At 48.8% G+C, this 20688-nt stretch overlaps 1 protein-coding gene across 6 annotated transcripts in view; it reads right to left on the bottom strand.

Moving 5' to 3' along the window:
* The window catches only part of TDRD9 (tudor domain containing 9), a 112230-nt gene that overhangs the window by 22801 nt on the left and 68741 nt on the right, over positions 1 to 20688 (bottom strand). For 5 of the 6 annotated variants that reach the window (XM_053889889.1, XM_053889891.1, XM_019434177.2 and 2 more), the window contains 10 exons: positions 14349 to 14465; positions 12990 to 13097; positions 10998 to 11098; positions 7581 to 7754; positions 5595 to 5706; positions 3989 to 4201; positions 3645 to 3734; positions 2440 to 2739; positions 1341 to 1496; positions 138 to 208 (listed from right to left, as the gene is read on the bottom strand). In XM_053889889.1, coding sequence (XP_053745864.1) covers positions 138 to 208; positions 1341 to 1496; positions 2440 to 2739; positions 3645 to 3734; positions 3989 to 4201; positions 5595 to 5706; positions 7581 to 7754; positions 10998 to 11098; positions 12990 to 13097; positions 14349 to 14465 — 1442 coding nt within the window. The remainder of the gene's footprint in view (positions 1 to 137; positions 209 to 1340; positions 1497 to 2439; positions 2740 to 3644; positions 3735 to 3988; positions 4202 to 5594; positions 5707 to 7580; positions 7755 to 10997; positions 11099 to 12989; positions 13098 to 14348; positions 14466 to 20688) is intronic. The other variant, XM_053889890.1, reaches the window with a different exon arrangement.

Below are 20688 nucleotides of genomic sequence, written 5' to 3'. Positions count from 1 at the left end.
GAAGGTAGGAGAGAAAGAGAAGGAGCTGGAAAAGGGAACGTCCCAAGAGCTTAGACATAAAGATTAGTTTCCGAAAAGCTCTATAAACAGGGGAGCAGAGGAAAAAGGAACCCACGGGGAACGTAAGCTAATCATACCTGAACTTGGAGATTCTGGTCAAACTGTGACACTTCAGTTCATAAGGGTTAAAAGGCCCGTGAAGCATTGCCTGTATATACAAAATACGTAGAGTGTTACCAGTAAGCGAGTTATCACTTACTACGCATTTAGGGGCACCTGGGTGGCTCGGCTGGGCATCCATCCAACTCCTGATTTCGGCTCAGGTCACGATCGTGAGATTCATGGTTCGTGAGACCGGGCCCCACGTTGGGGTCTGCGCTGACGTGCGGAGCCTGCTTGGCATTTTCTTCCCCCCGCCCCTCCCTCGCTCTTGCGCTCTCATGCGTGCACGCTCTGTCTCTCCCTCTCGAAATAAATATTTAAAAACTTAAAAATACACACGTTTCAAAAATCCAAAAATCAGCTCATGTGTTAAAGAAAACAGCTACACCTCAGCTACGACACCTTCAGGTTCGGTGGGAAGAGATGTGGCACGGGTGCTCTTCTGGGGACACGATGACTCTTTGCTTAGCGTTCCTTGACAGGAACGCTTCAGGAAGACACTGGCCAAAAAAAGGAAATGCTGCCCAACACCCGAGTGACAGTATTCTTCTCACCGCACCAGACCAGCCCAACCGAGCAGGGAGCGCCGGGGACACACGGCCCGGGGCAGGGGTGGGGGGGGGGGGCTCTTCTCCCACCAGGCGGGCACCCCTGCGGGGTCCCGCTCTCCACAGCCCATACGCCACCCTCTCCCCCTGGGCAAACAGGCACAGCGGCCTTAGGAAAGGCTGGTTGAAACACAAGAACTAGACTAAGCACCTCTTTACGCCAGGCCCGGCTTCTCCCCTCACTAACATAGGCTCCACGGCCAAAAAAGTGTCAACATTAAAAACCAGGAAGAGAAAAACCCATCGGGACCACTGGTTTATGACTCAGCACGTAAACATAAAATTATCTTAAGTTTTTAGGCTGTATTTTATATTTAAAAAAAAAAATTTTTTAACGTTTATTTATTTTCGAGACATAGAGAGACAGAGCATGAACGGGGGAGGGTCAGAGAGAGAGGAAGACACAGAATCCGAAACAGGCTCCAGGCTCTGAGCTGTCAGCATGGAGCCCGATGCGGGGCTTGAACCCATACACTGTGAGATCATGACCTGAGCCGAAGTCGGAGGCTCAACCGACTGAGCCACCCAGGCGCCCCTAGGCTGTATTTTAAAACAACTCCTATAAATTACCTTGCAATTGGGGGCCCCCAGTTTATTAGAAGAAAAGCTCTCCAACAAAATCCGAATCAGGTACTTTTTGTCATCTTTCACGGGTGACGGCACAGACATATCTGCTATGTCTTCCACGGACTTGGAGAAGAGACCCTTGAGAGCTTCGTGGCTTTGCTGAAGAGAGTAAGGAAAGTTCATTTTGCCAGAAGAAAAAACTGTACTGAAAGCACTTTATTCTAAACTAATCAAAGTACTTCACAGGCAGGACCTTATTCTAGGCTGACTACTAGGCCTTTAAGGTCAGGAAAAAATCTTGTCAAGTATTTCAAACAAAAGAATTAAGACAGGACTCGTTTAAGGCTCAATTTCATCAGCCTTCCCTACCTCTGGGCCATCAGAAAATTGAAGAGACTGAGAAATAGTTCTTAAGAGAACTTTCCGTACACAAAGTCTCTGCCGCGCACGGGGGACACCGCCAGAATCCCTAAAGTGGCTTCCGCGTAACCGAACACAAAACCCAGCCGGCTCTCGGCTACCACCCTCTTGCCGGTCCCCGCTCTCTCTAATCCCAGCCCCTGCATCCTCAGCAGACGCCACAGAAGGGAAAGAATGGCCTTCGACATTTGATTCAAACGGGCATCTCTGAAGCCTTCCGACCAAGAAAAATAGCTTCAGGACGGATTTTGAAAGAAACGTTGAAAATCATTTTGAAATACGTGAAGTACTTGGAACAAACGTTTATTAATTACTTTCATCAGGGAGCTAAATCTTAGAATTCGTTACAGAAAAAAAACAACTCCCCAAATGGAAAACCTTTCTATACCTAACTTTCATTCCAAGAAGGAAAAAACAGCTTAATGATAGGAAACCAACAAAGCGACGCCCAGCCGCCATGATTTAGTGTCAAAGAAACCCAGACCTTCAGAACGGTGCCAGACACACTAACTGTCCACCCGGCGGCATCCTGGGAGAGGAAAGCAGGGCCCCCCGTCCTCCCCCCCTCCCTCCCTCCCTCCCCCCCCCCTCGTCCTCCCCCCTCCCTCCCTCCCCCCACCCAGTCCCCCTCCCCGCCCCTCCCTCCCCCCCCACCGTCTCTCTCCCTCTCTCACACACACACGGCCACACGCGCTCCAGCCACCGGGACGGAGGTGCGTACTCTGGACTCGTAGGGCTCCTCGGCGAGCTCGGCGTAGCCCTCCCGGATGAGGACGTCCCTCACGCTGACGGCGTCCTGGGCCCCCGCGCACCGGTACACGTCCACGTGCAGGACGCCGTGCACCACGGAGAAGACCCTCACGAGGAGGGCACGGCCGGTCACGAGGGAGGCGAAGCGCCGGCCGGCCTCGCGGCTCCAGTGCTCGCCGCACACCAGAGACTTGGCGGAGGGGCGCATCCCGCGGATCTTCAGCTCCAGCGCCTACGGGACAGAAGGGCGCGGCTGACCCGCTTCCGTGACCGAGCGAGCCGCTCCCCCCGGACGCTGCCGCCGGGCGGCCCCGAACCGGGGTCCGCGCCAGCGGTCTCGTCAGAACCCTCCCGGACACGCCGCGGCCCACCGACCACCGACCGGACCGACCGACGGACGGACGGAGAAGGTCGACGTGGGGGGTGCGCACCCGAGGCGGCGCGGGAAGGGCAGGCTGCCCGGCACGCGGTAGGTCGCGGGAAGAGAAGGTGACGGCGCGAGGGACACGGTCGGCGGCCCCGCGATCGCGCCGGACGGAGACGGACGGCGGCCGCGCCCGCGCGAGTGGGACACGAGGTGCCGAGTGGCGGAACCTCTACGCCGTACGCCCGAAACCAACGTCAAGCTCGCGTCGACTAGACTTCACCAAAAATAAGGAAAGGGTTATGTACACTCAGAAAACACAACTGGGGGCAAGTGAGGACGTCGCAGGAAAGGAAACGCGGGGTCGCTCTTCTACCGGAACGGAAGTTCGGAGCTCAGGACGCCTTCCGGACGGTTCCCGTGCGGACGGAAGGCGCGCGGGTGGGTCTCCGGGCCCCCCCAGGCTCTGGCTCGTCGCAACACGACCAGACCCCTCGGAAACAGCATTCAAAACGCTACGGAATTGAACCGCTACTCTTCCGCTAAGCGCGAAACCCTGCACGTATCTGAACCCGCTCCGCAAACGAGCCCGCAGCACTACGTTTCTGGAGAACGGCAGACACCGACGTGGGCCAGTGTGACACGGCGAGTCCCCACCCCCGCCCCCCCACCAAGTCTGGGGCCCGGCCTGCCTGCGGGGGGAGGACAGGCCACGTGGCCTCCACAGGCCTTCCCAGCTCCTCACCGAGGCCGCAGGGACTTCGCCGCCTTACCTGAAACGGGAGTTCGAGAAGTTGACAGGGAATCTCCATTAAAAGATCCAGATCGACGTGAGACCTGTTGCCATAGTCCACAAAGAACACCTGGAGGAGGGGAGAGGACACGCTTTGGCACAGGGTCACACGCCACGCAACCATCTCCTCGAGCTCCGGAACCGCAGGAGTCTTGTGACCGGAACTTAAATCCACACGTCGCTGAGGGGAATAACTGCTTTGCGAGGCTACTTTGCTAACGGAAACGATTTTATAATTTCCACTTAAAATTAGACAAGATCTTCTATAAGCTGCTACAAGTTTGCCTCGCTTCCCTCTGCGTGATTAGTTACAGAAAAACACACCTCAGCAGAATTCCCAGAAACGTAAAGGATTTGAGCTCGAAAGTAGCTCTCTTGGTCAAAATCAGTGAAAGGCGCCAGGCAGACCAGGTCCGGGTGCGGGTGCGTGGGCAACGGCACCAATTTCAGTCGGTTTATTTCAGCAGTGAGCTTTCTCAGAATCTTGGAGGTTCTCTCATCAACCCTGTATCCCCAGAAGTGTCCTACCTCAACCACCTAAAAAAGAAGGAAACAAAGCAGAGGTGACCTCCAGAAACGATTTCTATAAAAAGGTTATCACAAGCCCACACGGCAGGACAGACACACAGTACTGCGACCCGAGTGATCCTACAGGCTTTTGACAGGCGTTCACAAGAACACTCGGGGCTCGCGGGTCACCCACGGTGAGGAAACGTGTGTCACAGACCCCTCTCAGGTGCGCGACTCGCCAGCACGCTCACCCACGAGAGGCCCGACCCACGAGAGGCTCCAAGCCGCGAGCAGCCCCTGGTGGGTGAGCCAAGTCCGCGGAGTCTGCAGGCGCCCTCGGGGGCAGCGCGGGCGGGTGTGGTGTGAGGCCACAGCCCCTGGGAGAGCAGTGACAAGTGGAAGGAGGAGGAGCAGACGTTCCATCGAAAAAGGCCTCACTGAGCAGCCCCTGCCCATGCTGCCAGGTGCGGCGAGGACCCACAACCGCCAGAGTTTTCCAGCAGCCTGGAATCCAGGTTTCTACGTGGAGTCTCCTGATGAAGCGTAGCCAGATTTACCAGGAAGCAGGGATGTATTTCCACTGAAATTTTTTTTAAGACGGAGGGGCGCCTGGGTGGCTCAGTCGGTCGAGTGACCAACTCTTGGTTTCCACTCAGGTCACCATCCCAGGGTTGTGGGATCCAGCCCTGCATTGGGCCCCATGTGAGCGTGGACCTGCTTGAGACTCATTCTCTCTCTTAAAATATATAAACATCAAATTTAAAAAAGTAGTAAAAACCACCTTAAAGAATAATGATGTTGATGGCAGTTCTGTTGACATAAACTGAATAATACGCGCATGCGTCACTGTGCCAATGAACATTTTCACGTGTCAGGTCGAAATTAATGTTTTAGCATTTTAAACTTTTTTTATGACATAATTACAGAGAAAGAGCATGAGTGGAGGAGGGGCAGAGAGAGAGGGAGACACAGAATCCAAAGCAGGTTCCAGGCTCTGAGCTGTCAGCACAGAGCCTGACGCGGGGCTCAGACTCATAAACCACAAGATCATGACCTGAGCCAAAGTCGGACACTTAACCCACTAAGCCGCCCAGGTGCCCCCCGCCCCGCTTTTTTAAACATTTTTTTAAACGTTTATTCATTTTTGAGAGACAGAGTGGCATTTTAAATGTACCTAACGTTTTAAAAATTAGACTTTGATTCTAGAATATTTGTGTTTCATTTTCTGTTACAGTTCCATTTCCATTTAACAAGTACAATAATGCAAGCACACCCACATTTACTAGATCACTAAGGTGCACAGGTTGTGTTCATGTGTGTGTCTGTGTGTACAAGTACATGCACTATTTCGTGTCTACAGCATGACAATCCTCAGTTAAAAAGACAGAAAAGCTCTAATGATTCAGACACACCATCTCACCTCTGTGACATCAATTGTTAAGAGAAGATCTGTAATTGTCTGGGACCTGTCGAATGTGTTAAATGAGACCTGCATAGGATCTACTGTCTGCTTCTGGAAGTCCACATTCACCCTATGTAATGTGATTAAAGAAAAAAAAAAAAAGAAAGAAAGACAATAAAAGTCAGGTGTTACAAAGAAAACACGTTTACATATGTGAAGTCACCGCTCAAACTATTCCATTACTTATACAAGAAAAAACCATTTTAACACAAGAAAAGAACATCTTGTAAGCTGGCAATGACAATTTGATTTCATCCCAAATCTGAGTGTGTGATGGCTTCCCGAGCTGCCCGGGGTGGGGGTGGGGGGGGTGGAGTGTGCACCCAGAGGTCATACACCACCCCCAGGGGTGTATTCTAAAGGTCTAGACTCTTACAGAAGACATACTGTTAAGGGCACACATTCTAAGACCTGCCATATTTCCTAACTTCTGGTTTCAGAGGTGAATGACTTAGACTTTTCCTAAAGTACGAGAATCCATGCCTGGTTCAATGTTAGAAAACACATACGTGATTTTCTAATAAACCATGGAGACATAGTTCATCTCTTAAAACAGTAAGACAGCAAATGCTGAAGTCTGAGGACATGAACTACAAATGTGATAAAAATACAATTCCCCTTTCCTAATACTTTCTTTCTAAAATGAAGTGGAAGAATTCTGAGAGATCCTAACCCAACTCTCTGCCCAGCTTTCAGACCCACTTATTAAGAGTGATTCAGGCAGGGGCACCTGGGTGGCTCAGTCGGTTAAACGTCCGACTTCAGCTCAGGTCACGATCTCGCGGTCCGTGAGTTTGAGCCCCGCGTCGGGCTCTGGGCTGATGGCTCGGAGCCTGGAGCCTGCTTCCGATTCTGTGTCTCCCTCTCTCTCTGACCCTCCCCCGTTCATGCTCTGTATCTATCTCAAAAATAAATAAAATCTTAAAAAAAAAAATTTTTTTTTAAAAAAAAGAGTGATTCAGGCAAAGCTCCCAGCAGGACACACCCTCCCTGGGCTACAGACCCAACTCCCTGCACCTTCAGAGCCTCAGAATCAAAACCTCAACATGGAATAGTTGTCGATGGGACGTGCTTCCTTCCCTCACCAATTCCAAATTCCTGTCAAGGTCCTCACAGAATCAAAAAGATCACAAATAAGAAATGATGACTGAGGGCGCCTGGGTTGGGCGTCCGACTTCGGCTCAGGTCATGATCTCACAGCTTGTGAGTTCGAGCCCCGCGTCGGGCCGTGTGCCGACAGCTCGGAGCCCGGAGCCTGCTTCGGGTTGTGTCCCCCTCTCTCTGCCCCTCCCCTACTCGTGCTCTCTCTTGCTCAAAAACAAATAAACGTTAAAAATTTTTTTTAAATGATGACTGAGAATTCCTCCACACAGTACTGGGACAGCGTGACTCAAAGCAAAGGCATCTGTTACATCCCGAAGGGTGATTTAACTCAGTCCAAGAGAATCAAATCCATACGCCCAACAGCAGCTGCCGAGTGCCGAGTGCCACTGCTTGGGGCCACCACGCGGGCAGCTCAGCCTCCCTGTAGCAAACGAGGCTGGAGGGAGAGCCCCCGTCAAGAGGAAGGGGTGGCTGGTGTGGGCCGGCACCGGGGTGCTCCCAACGCATCTCCGTTTTTGTCCCACCATCCACTCTGCCGACCACAAAGAAAACAACACTTTGCTTCAAAAGAGAAAATGAGAGGCGTGTGGGTGGCTCCGTCGGTTCGGCATCTGACTCTTGATTTCGGCTCAGGTCACGATCTCACGGTTCGGGAGGTCGAGCCCCACGTCGGGCTCTGTGCTGACAGCGCAGAGCCTGCTTGGGATTCTCTCTCCACCCCCCTCCTCCACCCACACGCTCTGTCTCTCTCAGAATAAATAAGCCTTAAAAGCAACAACGACCGTATCTGAGACTGTGACAGCAGGCAGACAGGGGTGCCCGCCCACCTTCTGAAAATACCTTGTGTTCCTGAGCTTCGAAACCGCCCCTCCTTGGACCTTCCCCTCGATCTCCTCTGCAGAGTGTACATTCAGCTCCAGGGCAACTTTCAGCTGAGACATCTTCATCGCCATGTACACCGCGGGAAGAGTTTTAAACCTCTCTGTCGGATTACGTGAGAACTCCACGAAGGCTCTGCTCCACAAACGTAAAGAAAAAATCAGTTCATCAGGAACCTGAAAAGGAGAACTGAATGCATATTAATTTCTCTCAAAATGAGATGGACATTTTTAACTACACCTCTCCTCGGAATACCAGAAACTCTTCATTCCACAATTAAGAGATTTTCCTTAAATGAAACTACCCACTTAAGAGAAAAGGAAATCACAAGGACCTGTCATCTCAGTAAAACCGAGCGCCACCCTTATGAATTCCCCCACGTAACGCAGGACGCACGCCAAGTGCGAATGAGACTTTCAGCCAAGGAATCTTGACTCTCACGACGAACACAGAATGACGGCTCCGTGAGCCCCCACGGTTTTTCTATTTTACTGTAAACTAAACACAGAGGACAGAAAATCAAGAAGAGGTCTCTCCATGCTCCCCTCCACAAACAGCACCGGGCTGACCCCCCAGGCGGGCTGGTGGACACCCCTCGCCACCAGGCCTCCCACATCCCTGCCGGAGGAGAACCGAGCGTGCGCTGAGGGCGTCTGCTGGGCATTTCCCGGGATAAATAAAGCTTCAAGTTCACACTTGCTTGTACACGAATGTCCTGGGTCAAAACATCATTGTCATGCAAACAGACCTACGACCCCTCCAAGTACCGTCACGGAAACGTAGACGTCTGAGCCCCGCGAAGGACGCGGCTGGTGAGGAGGGGCCGGCAGGGACGAAAGTCAGCCCCTAGCTCGGCCCTGCACCCAGCCTGTCTGCAGCCTGAGCCCGCTGCCCGCTGCCCGGGGAGCACCTGCCGTCCTCCGCCCTCCTGCACCCCCCCACCGCCCTCCTCCCCCGCCTCCCGGTGGACTCCCCGCTGAGCACGCGCACTGGCCTGTGCCCAACTCACTCCCCTCCTGTTCCGTCGCCTTCTCTAGCCGGCTCCTGAGTTTCTCCTCAGAAAGCTTCTTTCACACCGAGGCCACACTTCCAGAATGCCCATCTTACAGCAGATTCTGAACTCCCGCCCACAGGACCCCCGCCCGCGCCCCTCCTGCCGGGGGGGGGCCGCTCCTCACGGCCCCCTCCCACTCAATGCTGTCTGGAAGTCTGGAAGACCTGCCCTCGTGGACCCCCATCCCCTTTGTCCTGTACACGCGACCAACAACCAAGCCCAAGAGATCTTGTGTCTCACCTGTGGCCTCCTTGGTGTCAAGGGTTACCTTGCTTTACACGACTGCCAAGGCTCCCCCTCTTCCCCGTCCTCTGATCGCGTCCTACAAAACGGCGCAGCTCCAACACCCGGGGGTCTCCACACACCCGTCTATCCGTCCTCATCCTGGCCAGGTGGCCACAAAGGACCATCCGGCATAGAGCACCCGACCTCCACCACGCACACAGACCTGACACAACACCAGCTGCCGGCCACACGGCCTCCGCCCCGGCCTCGCGCGCACCCCACTCTCTCCAGAGACCCAGCTGGGCTCGCGCTGGGCCCCTACGGGAGCAGCGCCTCTTCCTGCCCCAGCACCCACCTCCGCCGCCCACCTCAAACACCTCCTCGGAACGTCCCAAGTGAACGTGACTGCTCCGAGCCTCAGAAGGAATGTCTTCCGACCACCTGGGCCTCCCTGATGACAGTCCGAGACGGACAAATGTCTGTGGAACCCCACGACTAAGCGGACACCCCACCGCCAGGCTGGAAGCTCCACGTGGGAAGAGACGCTGTGCCTGTGAACTTACCACCTGTGCCCAAAGGCCCTTCACGCCTGACACCACTTCCTCGCCCAAGAAACCCCTGCGTGACCCATAAGGAACACAGCCTTTACTCCCTCAAATAGTGATTTGGGTCATCCTTTGTCCTTACACACTCGATGCACAAGGACCTCTCCTGGTACAACCAGGAGAGCACAGTTACAACTCCAATAACTGACATGACATTGCTATTGTGGCTAAAAAGCCAGAAACAAGGAATCGTGTAAAATAGGATTAAAATACCTACTAAAAAAAAAAAAGGCTCAGACAGGAAGAATATGAAACAAACACAGACTCCAACCCAGTGACAAGATCAGACTTGTTGGCTGCCGGCCACTCAAACCCGGCAAAGATCACCCACGCACAACTGGAGCCATAGCCAAGGCAAACGCGATTTCTCTTCTTTTTCAACCGAGTGGCCTCCTAAAGGGGCTAAGCTGTGAGCCTGGTGGTCCGCTACCAACAAGGTCCAATGACGCCTGGGGAGTCAGGACAGAGAGCTTCGCCATGTGGCTCCAGTTTTAAATAAGTGATTTGTAAACGTGATGAAGAATCTCAGTGTAATCTGAGGGCCCCCTGGGTGGCTCAGTCGTTCAACACCTGACATGGGCTCGGGTCACATCTCATGGTTCGTGGGTTCGAGCCCCACGTCGGGTGAGCTCGAGCCTCATTTTAGGTGAGCCCTGTTTCTCTCCCTCTGCCCCTTGCTCACTCGTGCCCCCCCCCCAACAAACAATTTCAGTGTAATTTGTGTTTGACTATTTAAGAAGACTTGAGATACTATAAGCTAAGCTAGTTCAATCTGTAACCGCTGTGGACAGCGTTGAGACCCTGTCAGGTTACGAAAATCGATGTATTAATCATAGGAACAGAACTTACAATGTCTGAAAAACTAACCCAAACTGACATCAGCTTAATAAAAACAATTTATAGACCACCAGAAGAAGTCTCCAATGTTAAAACTAAAAATCAATTGAAAACCATAGTCTTTTCTTCACACAAACATTCCCTCCTAGAAATAAAAACTCAAAGGGACACTCTGAGCCGTGCCACTCTGGCCCTTATACCTGCAATTCGGATAAGGCGAAACGTACTCAGCGTCCACAGTACTTGTCTGCCAAAAATAATTAGAACACACGTGTGTTGAGTAACTACAAGCAGGGAGGCCCTATCCCGGGGTGTCTCCACGGCCTACAAAGCAACCTATCACTAGTGATGCACCGTGACCACCTAGGGGCAGGCGACTCCCCGAGCACCGTCCCGGCACCGCAGGGCGTCACCGGGCCTTGTCGGCAGCAGACCCACAGGCTCACAGCTTAGCTGCTCTAGGAGGCCACGCGGTCGAAACAGAAGAGAAATCGCGACTGATAACAAGACAGACCAAAGCCACGTTCCACGGCCATGTGGAACAGCCCGAACAGAGACCCATTTCTACATACGCTCAGTTTTAAGGATTCGTTCCTGCAAACATTAAAAACCTTATGGCTCTTTCATAACTACAGCTGATTGCAAAAATATACTTACTTTGTACCATCAAATACAATGGATTTGACTTGACCACACTGTCTAAAGAGAGACTGTAGTTGTTTATAGTAGAGAAATCCATAGGGAGGAATGTGCTTCAACTGCAACACATAAAGCAGGATTAGTATTTAGTATTAGTATTTTAGCATCAGAGCAGACGTAGAAGCTAAGGAAACAGTTACGATGCTCATAATATTCACAAGCTAAAGCCGCTACACATTATTTTAGTTCACAAAAACATAGTTTACGGTCTTTAACCATAAGATGTAGACTCTACGGACAGGTGTACCTAATGACTAATGACTTTTACATCGTAACTGAGCTTCAATAACAAATGCATGCTAAATAAAAGCTAGCTCTTTCTCTGCCAAAATAATACAAAAGTCCAACAGAAAAAAAAAAAAAGCTGTTTTTTTATTTTACTTTAAGCAAGCTGACTAAACACATCTCTTGGCACAACCCCTCCTACGTACACGAAGGGAACCAGCAGGAGCTCTGCCCCACGGGCCCGAGGGGCACCACACACCGTGGCCACAAGTCAAGCACACTGAGCTGCAAACCTCTCCCGGCCCCGACTGCTTGCTTTCTCCCCTCCGTCTGGGTGATCGGCATTCCAGGCTCTGGCTGGGCAGGAAACCTGCGGCCGCTGCACCAGCGGCCCCAGGCCCCAGGAGAGGACTCGAGAGGTCGGGGGGGGGGGGGGGGGGTGGCGAGAAGCCCCGGTTCTGAGCTGCCAGGTCAAGCGTCCAGTGGCAAGGTATGGAACCGCCCCAGGACTCACCCACCACAAGAAGTAAGGATGAGGGTAAGTCCCCACATCGAGGGGTCAGCGCAAGGCTCAGGGAAGCAGAACATAAAATGCGTAACAAAGGGCCTCTCAGGTAGGGGTTGAGTCAACACGAGCTACCCTCTGGTCTTCCTAATGCGCATGGAGGGCAAAGGTCTGGCCCCAAACCCCACTCGTGGCAAGCACAGCTGGAACCTGACAAGGACCCCGCGGGATCCTTCTCGCCGTGCACAGGGCAGGGGAGAAGACCACATCGCGAGTCAAGGAAGCCAAACAAAAGAGCCTTGTCCGGCCTGAAGACCCACAGGGGCAGAGTCCCCAGCAGCGGTAAGAGACTAATGACCACTTTTTACATTAAAATTCCTTTCAGCTGCCTGCCCCCAGCCTGAGCACCAGCAACGTTCAGGCTCATCCCAGAGCTCCACAACACTCAGTCGCCTGTGACCCTCCCCGTGCACCTGCTCCCTTCAGTGATCGTGGCGACGTTACCAACAGGAAAAAGCTGGCATGCTCGAGCGCATACTGTAGGCCAGCCACTTTACCGAGGGCTTTACACCCCCCTCTGTCAGGTATAAACTGGTAACAGAACCGAGTGGTGCAGTGAAAGTCCAGTTCCCAAGGACTTTATTCCAGCTGTGCATCCCGACATCTCCACGTGCTCAGGTTTAACCAAACGGTCCACAAATGTTCGTCCGATGGTCCATGCCGATGGCTGAGCATCAGATTCACCGAAAACACGTATTACTTAAATGTTAATTTCCAGACCTTTCCTTCTAGTTCAGATTTTGTGGCATGGAGCCCTGAAATATTTAAAAATAAACAAACACTCTCTAGGTGATTCTACTGGGCATTCAGGTCTGTGGATCAGTTTAAATCACAGTCCTAATCTGACAACCAATAACGTCTCACTTTGTGTAAAATGAAATTGTTAACTAAATATTCTTAACCTTACGGAGAAGGGTCTTAAACCCTTCAAAAGGGCACATTATCAGTCAGCCATAAATATGTAACTTCTCAAGGCTATCCTTCCAGGCCAGGTCTGCAAAAAAGGAAGCAAGACTGAGGGCAAGTAGATGTGTGTGAAAAGGTCAAACAAGCTGTTGATATCCGCGTGAGAGGCAAAAATCCACCAGGTACTTGTAACAATGGCAACACCCGGAGAAGCACAACGTTCTGTAGCAGCCACTCTGAAACGGAGCGCCTACCGCGATGGTGGTCTTCGGGTCTTTGCCGGCCAGCTCCCTCACCGCCATCTCCTCGTCAGGCTGCCCGAAAGTAAAGTAATTTGGGTAAAAAGCACCCGCCAACACAACCTGGAAGAGAATTGTACTTTCATGAAGTAACGCTATTTATCAGTCTGTCTCACCAACACACAAATCTCTTCCCAGAACGATGTCAACAGCTGTAAGGTAAAAAATGAGCTTACGTTAAAAAAAACTAGACCTTCTACCAACTGAGCCGAAAGTCCCAATTCTGGCTATTTTACCGGAAAAAGAGCAGCAGTCCAGACACAGTCTTTCTTCAAAGGACATGGAGCCCATCTCAGAAGGAGGGCTAGGAAACAGTGCCGAGTACGAGTGAGGGCACGAATGGCTCTTCACACTTTCCTACCTGCTCCCCAGCAAACTCCCCTCTATAGGAAGGGCACCTCTCCACCCTCCAAGAAACACATCCAGTGTGCACTTCTATTTTTTTTTTAACATTTATTTATTATTGAGAGACAGAGAGACACAGAGCATGAGCAGCGGAGGGGTAGACAGAGGGGGAGACACAGAATCCGAAGCAGGCTCCAGGCTCCCAGCTGTCAGCACAGAGCCCGACGCAGGGCTCAAACCCACAAACTGTGAGATCATGACCTGAGCCGAAGTCAGTCACTTAAGCAACTGAGCAGCCCAGGCGCCCCAATACGACTTCTAAAAAGCACTCTGCAGAGTCCCTTCTTCAATCAAAATATCATTCGAAACAAACACTCACAGAAGACTCTCCCTCCTTAAAGCAATCTGAAACCCAGAAAAACACCGTTTTCTGGCATCATTGTTTGCAGACATCTTCCGTCAACCCAATTCGACGCGCTTGATGCACACAGACGTCTTCCTCCTCCTGACCCCAAAGTGGAAACAGTAGCCACTTTTCTAGGCTGTGCTTCTTTCCACACGATCCCCGTAAGGTCCCATCCAACAAGCTAACTTGATCACGGCCTCCAAAGTTAGTATCTTCAGTATAAGGGAATAGCTATATATGTTGAATAACACGAAGAACATTTTTAGTTTCTTGAAAACAAAAAACCAAGGACCCCTCCTGAAACAGGAACAATGGCTGGCGTGCTATAGAAACATGCCTCTGGAGATTAGCAATGGATCTGGATGACCAGCCTGATGAGGTGGAAACCCTACGCTATGCAAGGTAAGAATGTTTCCTAACCCCCAAAGCAGGATGAACATCACGGACCTAAAATCTCTGCTGAGACACGATTTATATCAGGAAGACAGAGTGCGTGAGCTCTCAACCACAACACCTGGCAAGAAGAAAGAATCAGGACAGATATCCAGGAAACCCCAGCATACCTGCAGGATGAAGCGCTGCTTATAAACATATTCTTGGTCCATGACAGGCCGCCGCGAATCAACGTACATGTTGAACTGAGAGACCCGATTCTTCAATTCTCCGTACAGCTCAGCCACCTAAGAAAAACACATGGAGATATGAGGTCTCAAAGTGCTCCTGCCATTCAGAACAGTGAAAACACTGGAAAATAAGCACACTATTGGGAAAGCACTTATACATCTATGGGATCAAACACAGAATTCATTAAGAGTCACCTTATCAAAAACTAGTAAGATATGGAAAGGATGCTCAACAATAACCACTAACAGAAATATCAGGACAGGGCTGCCTGGGGGCTCAGTTAGTTAAGCATCCAACTCTTGAATCGGCTCAGGTCATGATCCCAGGGTCATGGGATCGAGCTCCTCATTGGGCTCCTCACTGACAGCATGGGACCTGCTTGGGATTCTCTCTCCCTGCGCCACCCCTCAAAATAAACAAATAAACATAAAAAAAGAAATACCAAGACATAAAACCATATATGCTTCATGATCCCAATCTATAAGTGTGCAAGCACGCGAACACGTGCACGCACACACACACACACACACACTGCAAACATGCACCCACAATGCCCTGTGGGCATAGGAAGAGCAGGTAACCAGAACCATCTCCTCTGCTTTAGTCCCTCACATGCCTCTGAACCCCCACCATGAACATGCATTGCTTTTGTAATTAAAAACAAGCTTAAGTGACCAATGGTTCAACAGTTGCTCTGAACAAAAAAAAATCACCCAGTTGCGATAAAAACCATCTCACACAGAACATCAAACTTCAATACACAGACACAAAGGAACACACAACAATAAATATCTGTAAATTGTTCATAAATTAATTTACCACAAAATTATCTTAATAAACTAAAAAAGTAAAAAAACCACACAGATGTGAACATTAACTGAAGAAAACAACTAAGAAGAATTGGAAAGATAGAAAAACTTAAAAGCTGTGTTCCGTGAGGATGTGCAAAAAGCCTACGACACGTAGAAGGACCAAGCCCATCACCCCCATGGTAACCAATGCACTTCCATGTTCCTGAAACCTTTCTTCTTTTTTTTTTTTAGTGTTATTTATTTTGAGACAGAGACGGTGAGTGGGGGAGGGGCAGAGAAAGAGAGAGGAAGAGAGAATCCCAAGTAGGCTTCCAGCTGCCAGCACAGAGGCAGACGTGGGGCTCAAACTCATGAAACTGAGAGCAAGAGTCGGATGCTTAACAGACTGAGCCACCCAGGTGCCCCCTCCTGAAACCTTTCTTAAGGCCGTCATGACGTATGACTTCTTTACTTAAAAATCAGTTTAGCAGACGGCAGAGGAGCACGGAAGTTCTCTGCTTCTCTCATCCCTGAAATGCAGCTAGATCAGCACCAAACCATCTTGCACACCTAGAAAACTGATCTGAGGATTAACACAACAATCTGCATAACTTCAGCCACAGAACTCGGCAGGTACGCAGCATGGATTGGTGAACTGGGGGAGAGAGAAGCTTCTGAGGGTAGAGAGCTGTTTTTGTGGAGAGAGGACAGAGATGGGGGGAGAGTACAGGAAAAGCACCCCCCTCAAAAGCAGCTGGAGAGAAAGAGAAGAATGGAAACAGCCCCAAGAGACTGAACAAAAAAGGGAAAAAGGAAAAAGGAGAGGGTTTCACAACACCATTACACTCCATAAGCAGGGGAGTGTAGGGTCGGAAATTCTGCCGCTAGTGGTGCTCTGGTGGAAAGGATGAATCCCCTGGGAGCACACAGCAAGGTCCAAGGGTCCTCAGGCCACGTGGGGAGAGGCAGTTCCCCTGCTGGGAGGACACTTGGTTGAGGCTGTGTGGCCTCCCCACCGGGAAAGGTCCCAGTGGGCCCCAGAGAACAGCCACGTTTGCTGCTGTTGGAACAAGGACGTTTATGGTGAAGCCTGGCGCCAGATGTATGTTGCGGTTTGCCATAACCCCTGAATCGCTGCTGCTACGTGATTGCGCGAACTTTCTCTGGGCGGGCTAACACCCAGCCACAGTCTCCAGGCCTCTGCAGCAGCACGGTGGCCATCAGCATTCCCGGAAGCAAGCCAGCTCCCACCCATTGCTCAGCGAGACACTCCCCCAGAGGGTCTGAGCAGGCCAAAGCAACAGGGCCCTTAGAACTCAGGGTTTTGGAAACACAGCCACATCTGAGATAAAACTCGGGAGAGAGGTGCTGCCTGGCAGGCTGACAGCTTGGTCACCAACAGTGTAGAAGCCGGAGTAGACAGAAGCCAGAGACAAAGGAGGGGTACCTGATGATCAGTCGGTGAGAGCACAGAGTTCTGATGCTACAGACTGGGAAGCTGGGTGACTCCGTTTTCACCCCTCCCGTGCCTACACACACACGCACCTGCACGCCACACCAATCAACCCCAATAAGCTAAGCAACGCCACCTAGTGGAGAATGGAGCCACTACACCAACCCTGTCCAGCTGCGTCAACCAAGTCCTAGAGGAACATCACAAGTCTCTTGGCCGGCTCTGTGTACAGACTATGAAGGGCTTCATAGTTTGACTTCTAGGAGAAACTGGATGTAATTTCATTCGGATTTCATTCTGTTTGCTGGTCTATCTACTCATTTTCTCTTTTTCTTTTGTTATTCTTGGATACAGAAAGAAAAAAAATGTATTTTTATTTTCTGTTTTTATAATTTTTACTTTTTTACTATATTTTTAAATTTTCGTATTTTTTTATTCTACTTTACTTTCTTCATTTCATTTTATTCTATTTTATGACATACATTTTTTTAATTTTTAAACTTTTGCTTACTTTTTTTCTTTTTATTTTCTTTCCCTATTTTCTCTATTCTAGCAAGCTTCATTCAACAAGCAGACCAAAACATACCTAGGATCTAGCTTCTTTTATTTGATTTTTTGTGCTATTTTTAATTTTTTACTTTTTACTTTTTTGTTTAATTTTTTTAATCTTTATTTATTTTTGAGAGAGAGAGTGCGAGCGGGGGAGGAACAGAGAGAGGGAGACACAGAATCTGAAGCAGGCTCCAGGCTCTGAGCTGTCAGCACAGAGCCCGACGTGGGGCTCGAACCCATGAACCGCGAGATCATGACCTGAACCAAAGCGGACACCCAACCGAATGAGCCACCCAGGCGCCCCTAATTTTTACTTTATTCTTCTTCCTCCAAAATGACGAAAAGAAGGAATTCACCCCAAAAGAAAGAACAGGAAGAAATGACAGCCAGGGGCTTAATCAACACAGATATAAACACGATGTCTGAACCAGAATTTAGAGTCACTATAATAATACTACGTGGAGTTGAAAAAACCATAAAATCCCTTTCTGCGGAGATAAAAGAAGTCAAATCTAGTCAGGATGAAATTAAAAATGAAATGAGATGCAATCTCAAATGGCTGCCACAGCGTCAAGGATGGATGAAGCAGAGCAGTGAATTAACGATACAGAAGACTAAATTATGGAGAATGATGAAGCAGAAAAAAAGAGGGAAACTAAGGCAAAAGAGCATGATGTAAGAACTGGAGAACTCAGTAGCTCATTAAAAAGGAATAACATCCGAATCATAGTAGTCTCAGAAGATGAATAGAGAGAAAAAAGGATAGAAGATTTATGTCAGCAAATCATAGCCAAAAACTTTCCTAATCTGGGGAAAGACACAGACATCAAAATCCAGGAAGCACAGAGAACTCCCATTAGACTGACCATGAACAAGGCATATCATAGTCAAATTCACAAAATACTCAGGCAAAGAAAGAATCATGAAAGCAGCAAGGGAAAAAGAGTCCTTCACTTACAAGGGAAGACACATCAGGTTCACAGCAGACCTATCCACAGAAACTCGGCAGGCCAGAAAGGAGTGGCAGAATATATTCAACGTGCTGAACTGGAAAAACATGCAGCCAAGAATTCTTTATCCAGCAAGGCTGTCATTCAAAAAGTTTCCCAGACAAAATTTAAAGGACTTCGCGACCACTAAACCAGCCCTGCAAGAAATTTTACAGGGGACTCTCTGAGGGGAGAAAAGACAAAAGAAAACAAAAAAGACCAAAAGCAACAAAGACTAGAAAGGACTAGAGAACATCACCAGAAACTCCAACTCTACAGGCAACAAAATGGCAATAAATTCGTATCTTTCGGTACTCACTCTAAATGTCAGTGGACTAAATGCTCCAATCAAAAGACACATGGTAACAGAATGGATAAGAAAACACGATCCATCTATATGCTGTTTACAAGAGCCCCATTTTAGACCTAAAGTCACATTCAGATTGAAACTAAGGGGATGGAGAACCATCTATCATGCTAATGGTTGCCCCCAAAAATGACAGAGTAGCCATACTTATATGACAATCTAGGTTGTAAAATAAAGACTGTAACAAGAGATGAACACAGGCATTATATCATAATTAAGGGGTCTATCCACCAAGAAGATCTAACAATTGTAAACATTTATGCCCCAACGTGGAAAGCCCTAAAAATATAAATGCATGAATCGCAAACATACAGAAACTCATTGACAATAAAACCATTAGGGACTTCAACACCCCACCTACAGCAATGGACAGATCATCTAAGCATAAAATCAACAAAGAAACAATGGCTTTGAATGACACACTGGATGAGATGGACTTAACAGATATATTCAGAACATTTCATCCTAAAGCAGCAGAATACACATTCTTCTCAAGTGCACATGGAACATTTTCCAGAACAGATCACATACTGGGACACAAATCAGCCCTCAACAAGTACAAAAAGGTCAAAATCATACCGTGCATATTTTCAGATCACAACGCTATAAAACTCAAAATCAACCACAAGAAAAAATTTGTAAAGACAACAAATGCTCGGAGATTAAAGAACATCCTACTAAAGAATGAATGGGTTAACCAAGAAGTTAAAGAGGAAATTAAAAAATACATGGAAGCCAATGAAAATGATTAACACCACAGGCCAAAACCTCTGGGATGCAGCAAAGGCAGTCATAAGAGGGAAGTATATAGCAATCCAGACCTTCCTAAAGAAGGAAGAAACGTCTCAGATACACAACCTAACCTTAAACCTTAAAGAGCTGGAAAAAGAACAGCAAATAAAACCCAAAACCAGCAGAAGACACGAAATAATAAAGATCAGAAAAGAAATTACTGCTATCGAAACATACCCCCCCCCAAAAAAAAAACCCCAGTAAACAGATCAATGAAACCAGGAGCTGGTTCTTTGAAAGAATTGACAAAATTTTATAAACCTCTAGCCAGTTCGATCAAAAAGAAAAAGGACCCAAATACATAAAATCAAGAATGAAAGAGCAGAGATCACAACCAGCACAGCAGAAATACAAACAATAACAAGAGAATATTATGAGCAATTATACGCCAACAAAATGGGCAATCTGGAAGAAATGGACAAATTCCTAGAAACATATACACTACCAAAACTGAAACAGGAAGAAATAGAAAATTTGAACAGACCGATAACCAGTAAAGAAATCTAATTAGTAATCAAAAATCTCCCAAAAAGCAAGAGTCCAGGGACAGATGGCTTTCCAGGGGAATTCTACCAAACATTTAAAGAAGAGTTAACACCTATTCTCTTGAAGCTGTTCCAAAAAAATAGAAATGGAAGGAAAACTTCCAAACCCTTTCTATGAAGCCAGCATTACCTTGACTCCAAAACCAGAGACCCCACTAAAAAGGAGAACTACAGACCAATTTCCCTGATGAACACAGATGCAAAAATCCTCAACAAGATACTAGTCAACCAGATTCAACAATACCTTAAAAGAATTATTAGCCATGACCAAGTGGGATTTATACCTGGGATGCAGGGCTGGTTCAATACCCGCAAAACAACCAACGTGATACATCACATCAATAAAATAAAGGACAAGAACCACATGATCCTCTCAAGAGATGAAGAGAAAGCATTTCACAAAATACAGCATCCTTTCTTGATAAAAACCCTCAAGAAAATGGGGATAGAAGGATCAAACCTCAAATCATAAAAGCCATATACAAAAGACCCACCGCGAATATCACCCTCAATGGGGAAAAACTGAAAGCTTTCCCCCTAAGGTCAGGAACATGGCAGGGATGTCCACTCTCACCACTGTCATTCAACACAGCATTGAAAGTCCTAGCCTTAGCCATCAGACAATACAAAGAAATAAAAGGCATCCAAATCAGCAAGGAGAAAATTAAACTTTCCCTCTTTGCAGACGACATGATGCTCTATATGGAAAACCCAAAGATTTCACAAAAAAACTGCTAGAACTGATCCATGAATTCAGCAAAGTCACAGGATATAAAATCAATGCACAGGG

Source organism: Panthera pardus, unplaced genomic scaffold, assembly GCF_024362965.1.
Source record: "Panthera pardus isolate Hobbes unplaced genomic scaffold, ASM2436296v1 HiC_scaffold_24, whole genome shotgun sequence".
Taxonomy (NCBI): domain Eukaryota; kingdom Metazoa; phylum Chordata; class Mammalia; order Carnivora; family Felidae; genus Panthera; species Panthera pardus.
The sequence above is the reverse complement of the archived record's forward strand: the minus strand, read 5'-3'. Positions and strand labels throughout refer to the sequence as shown.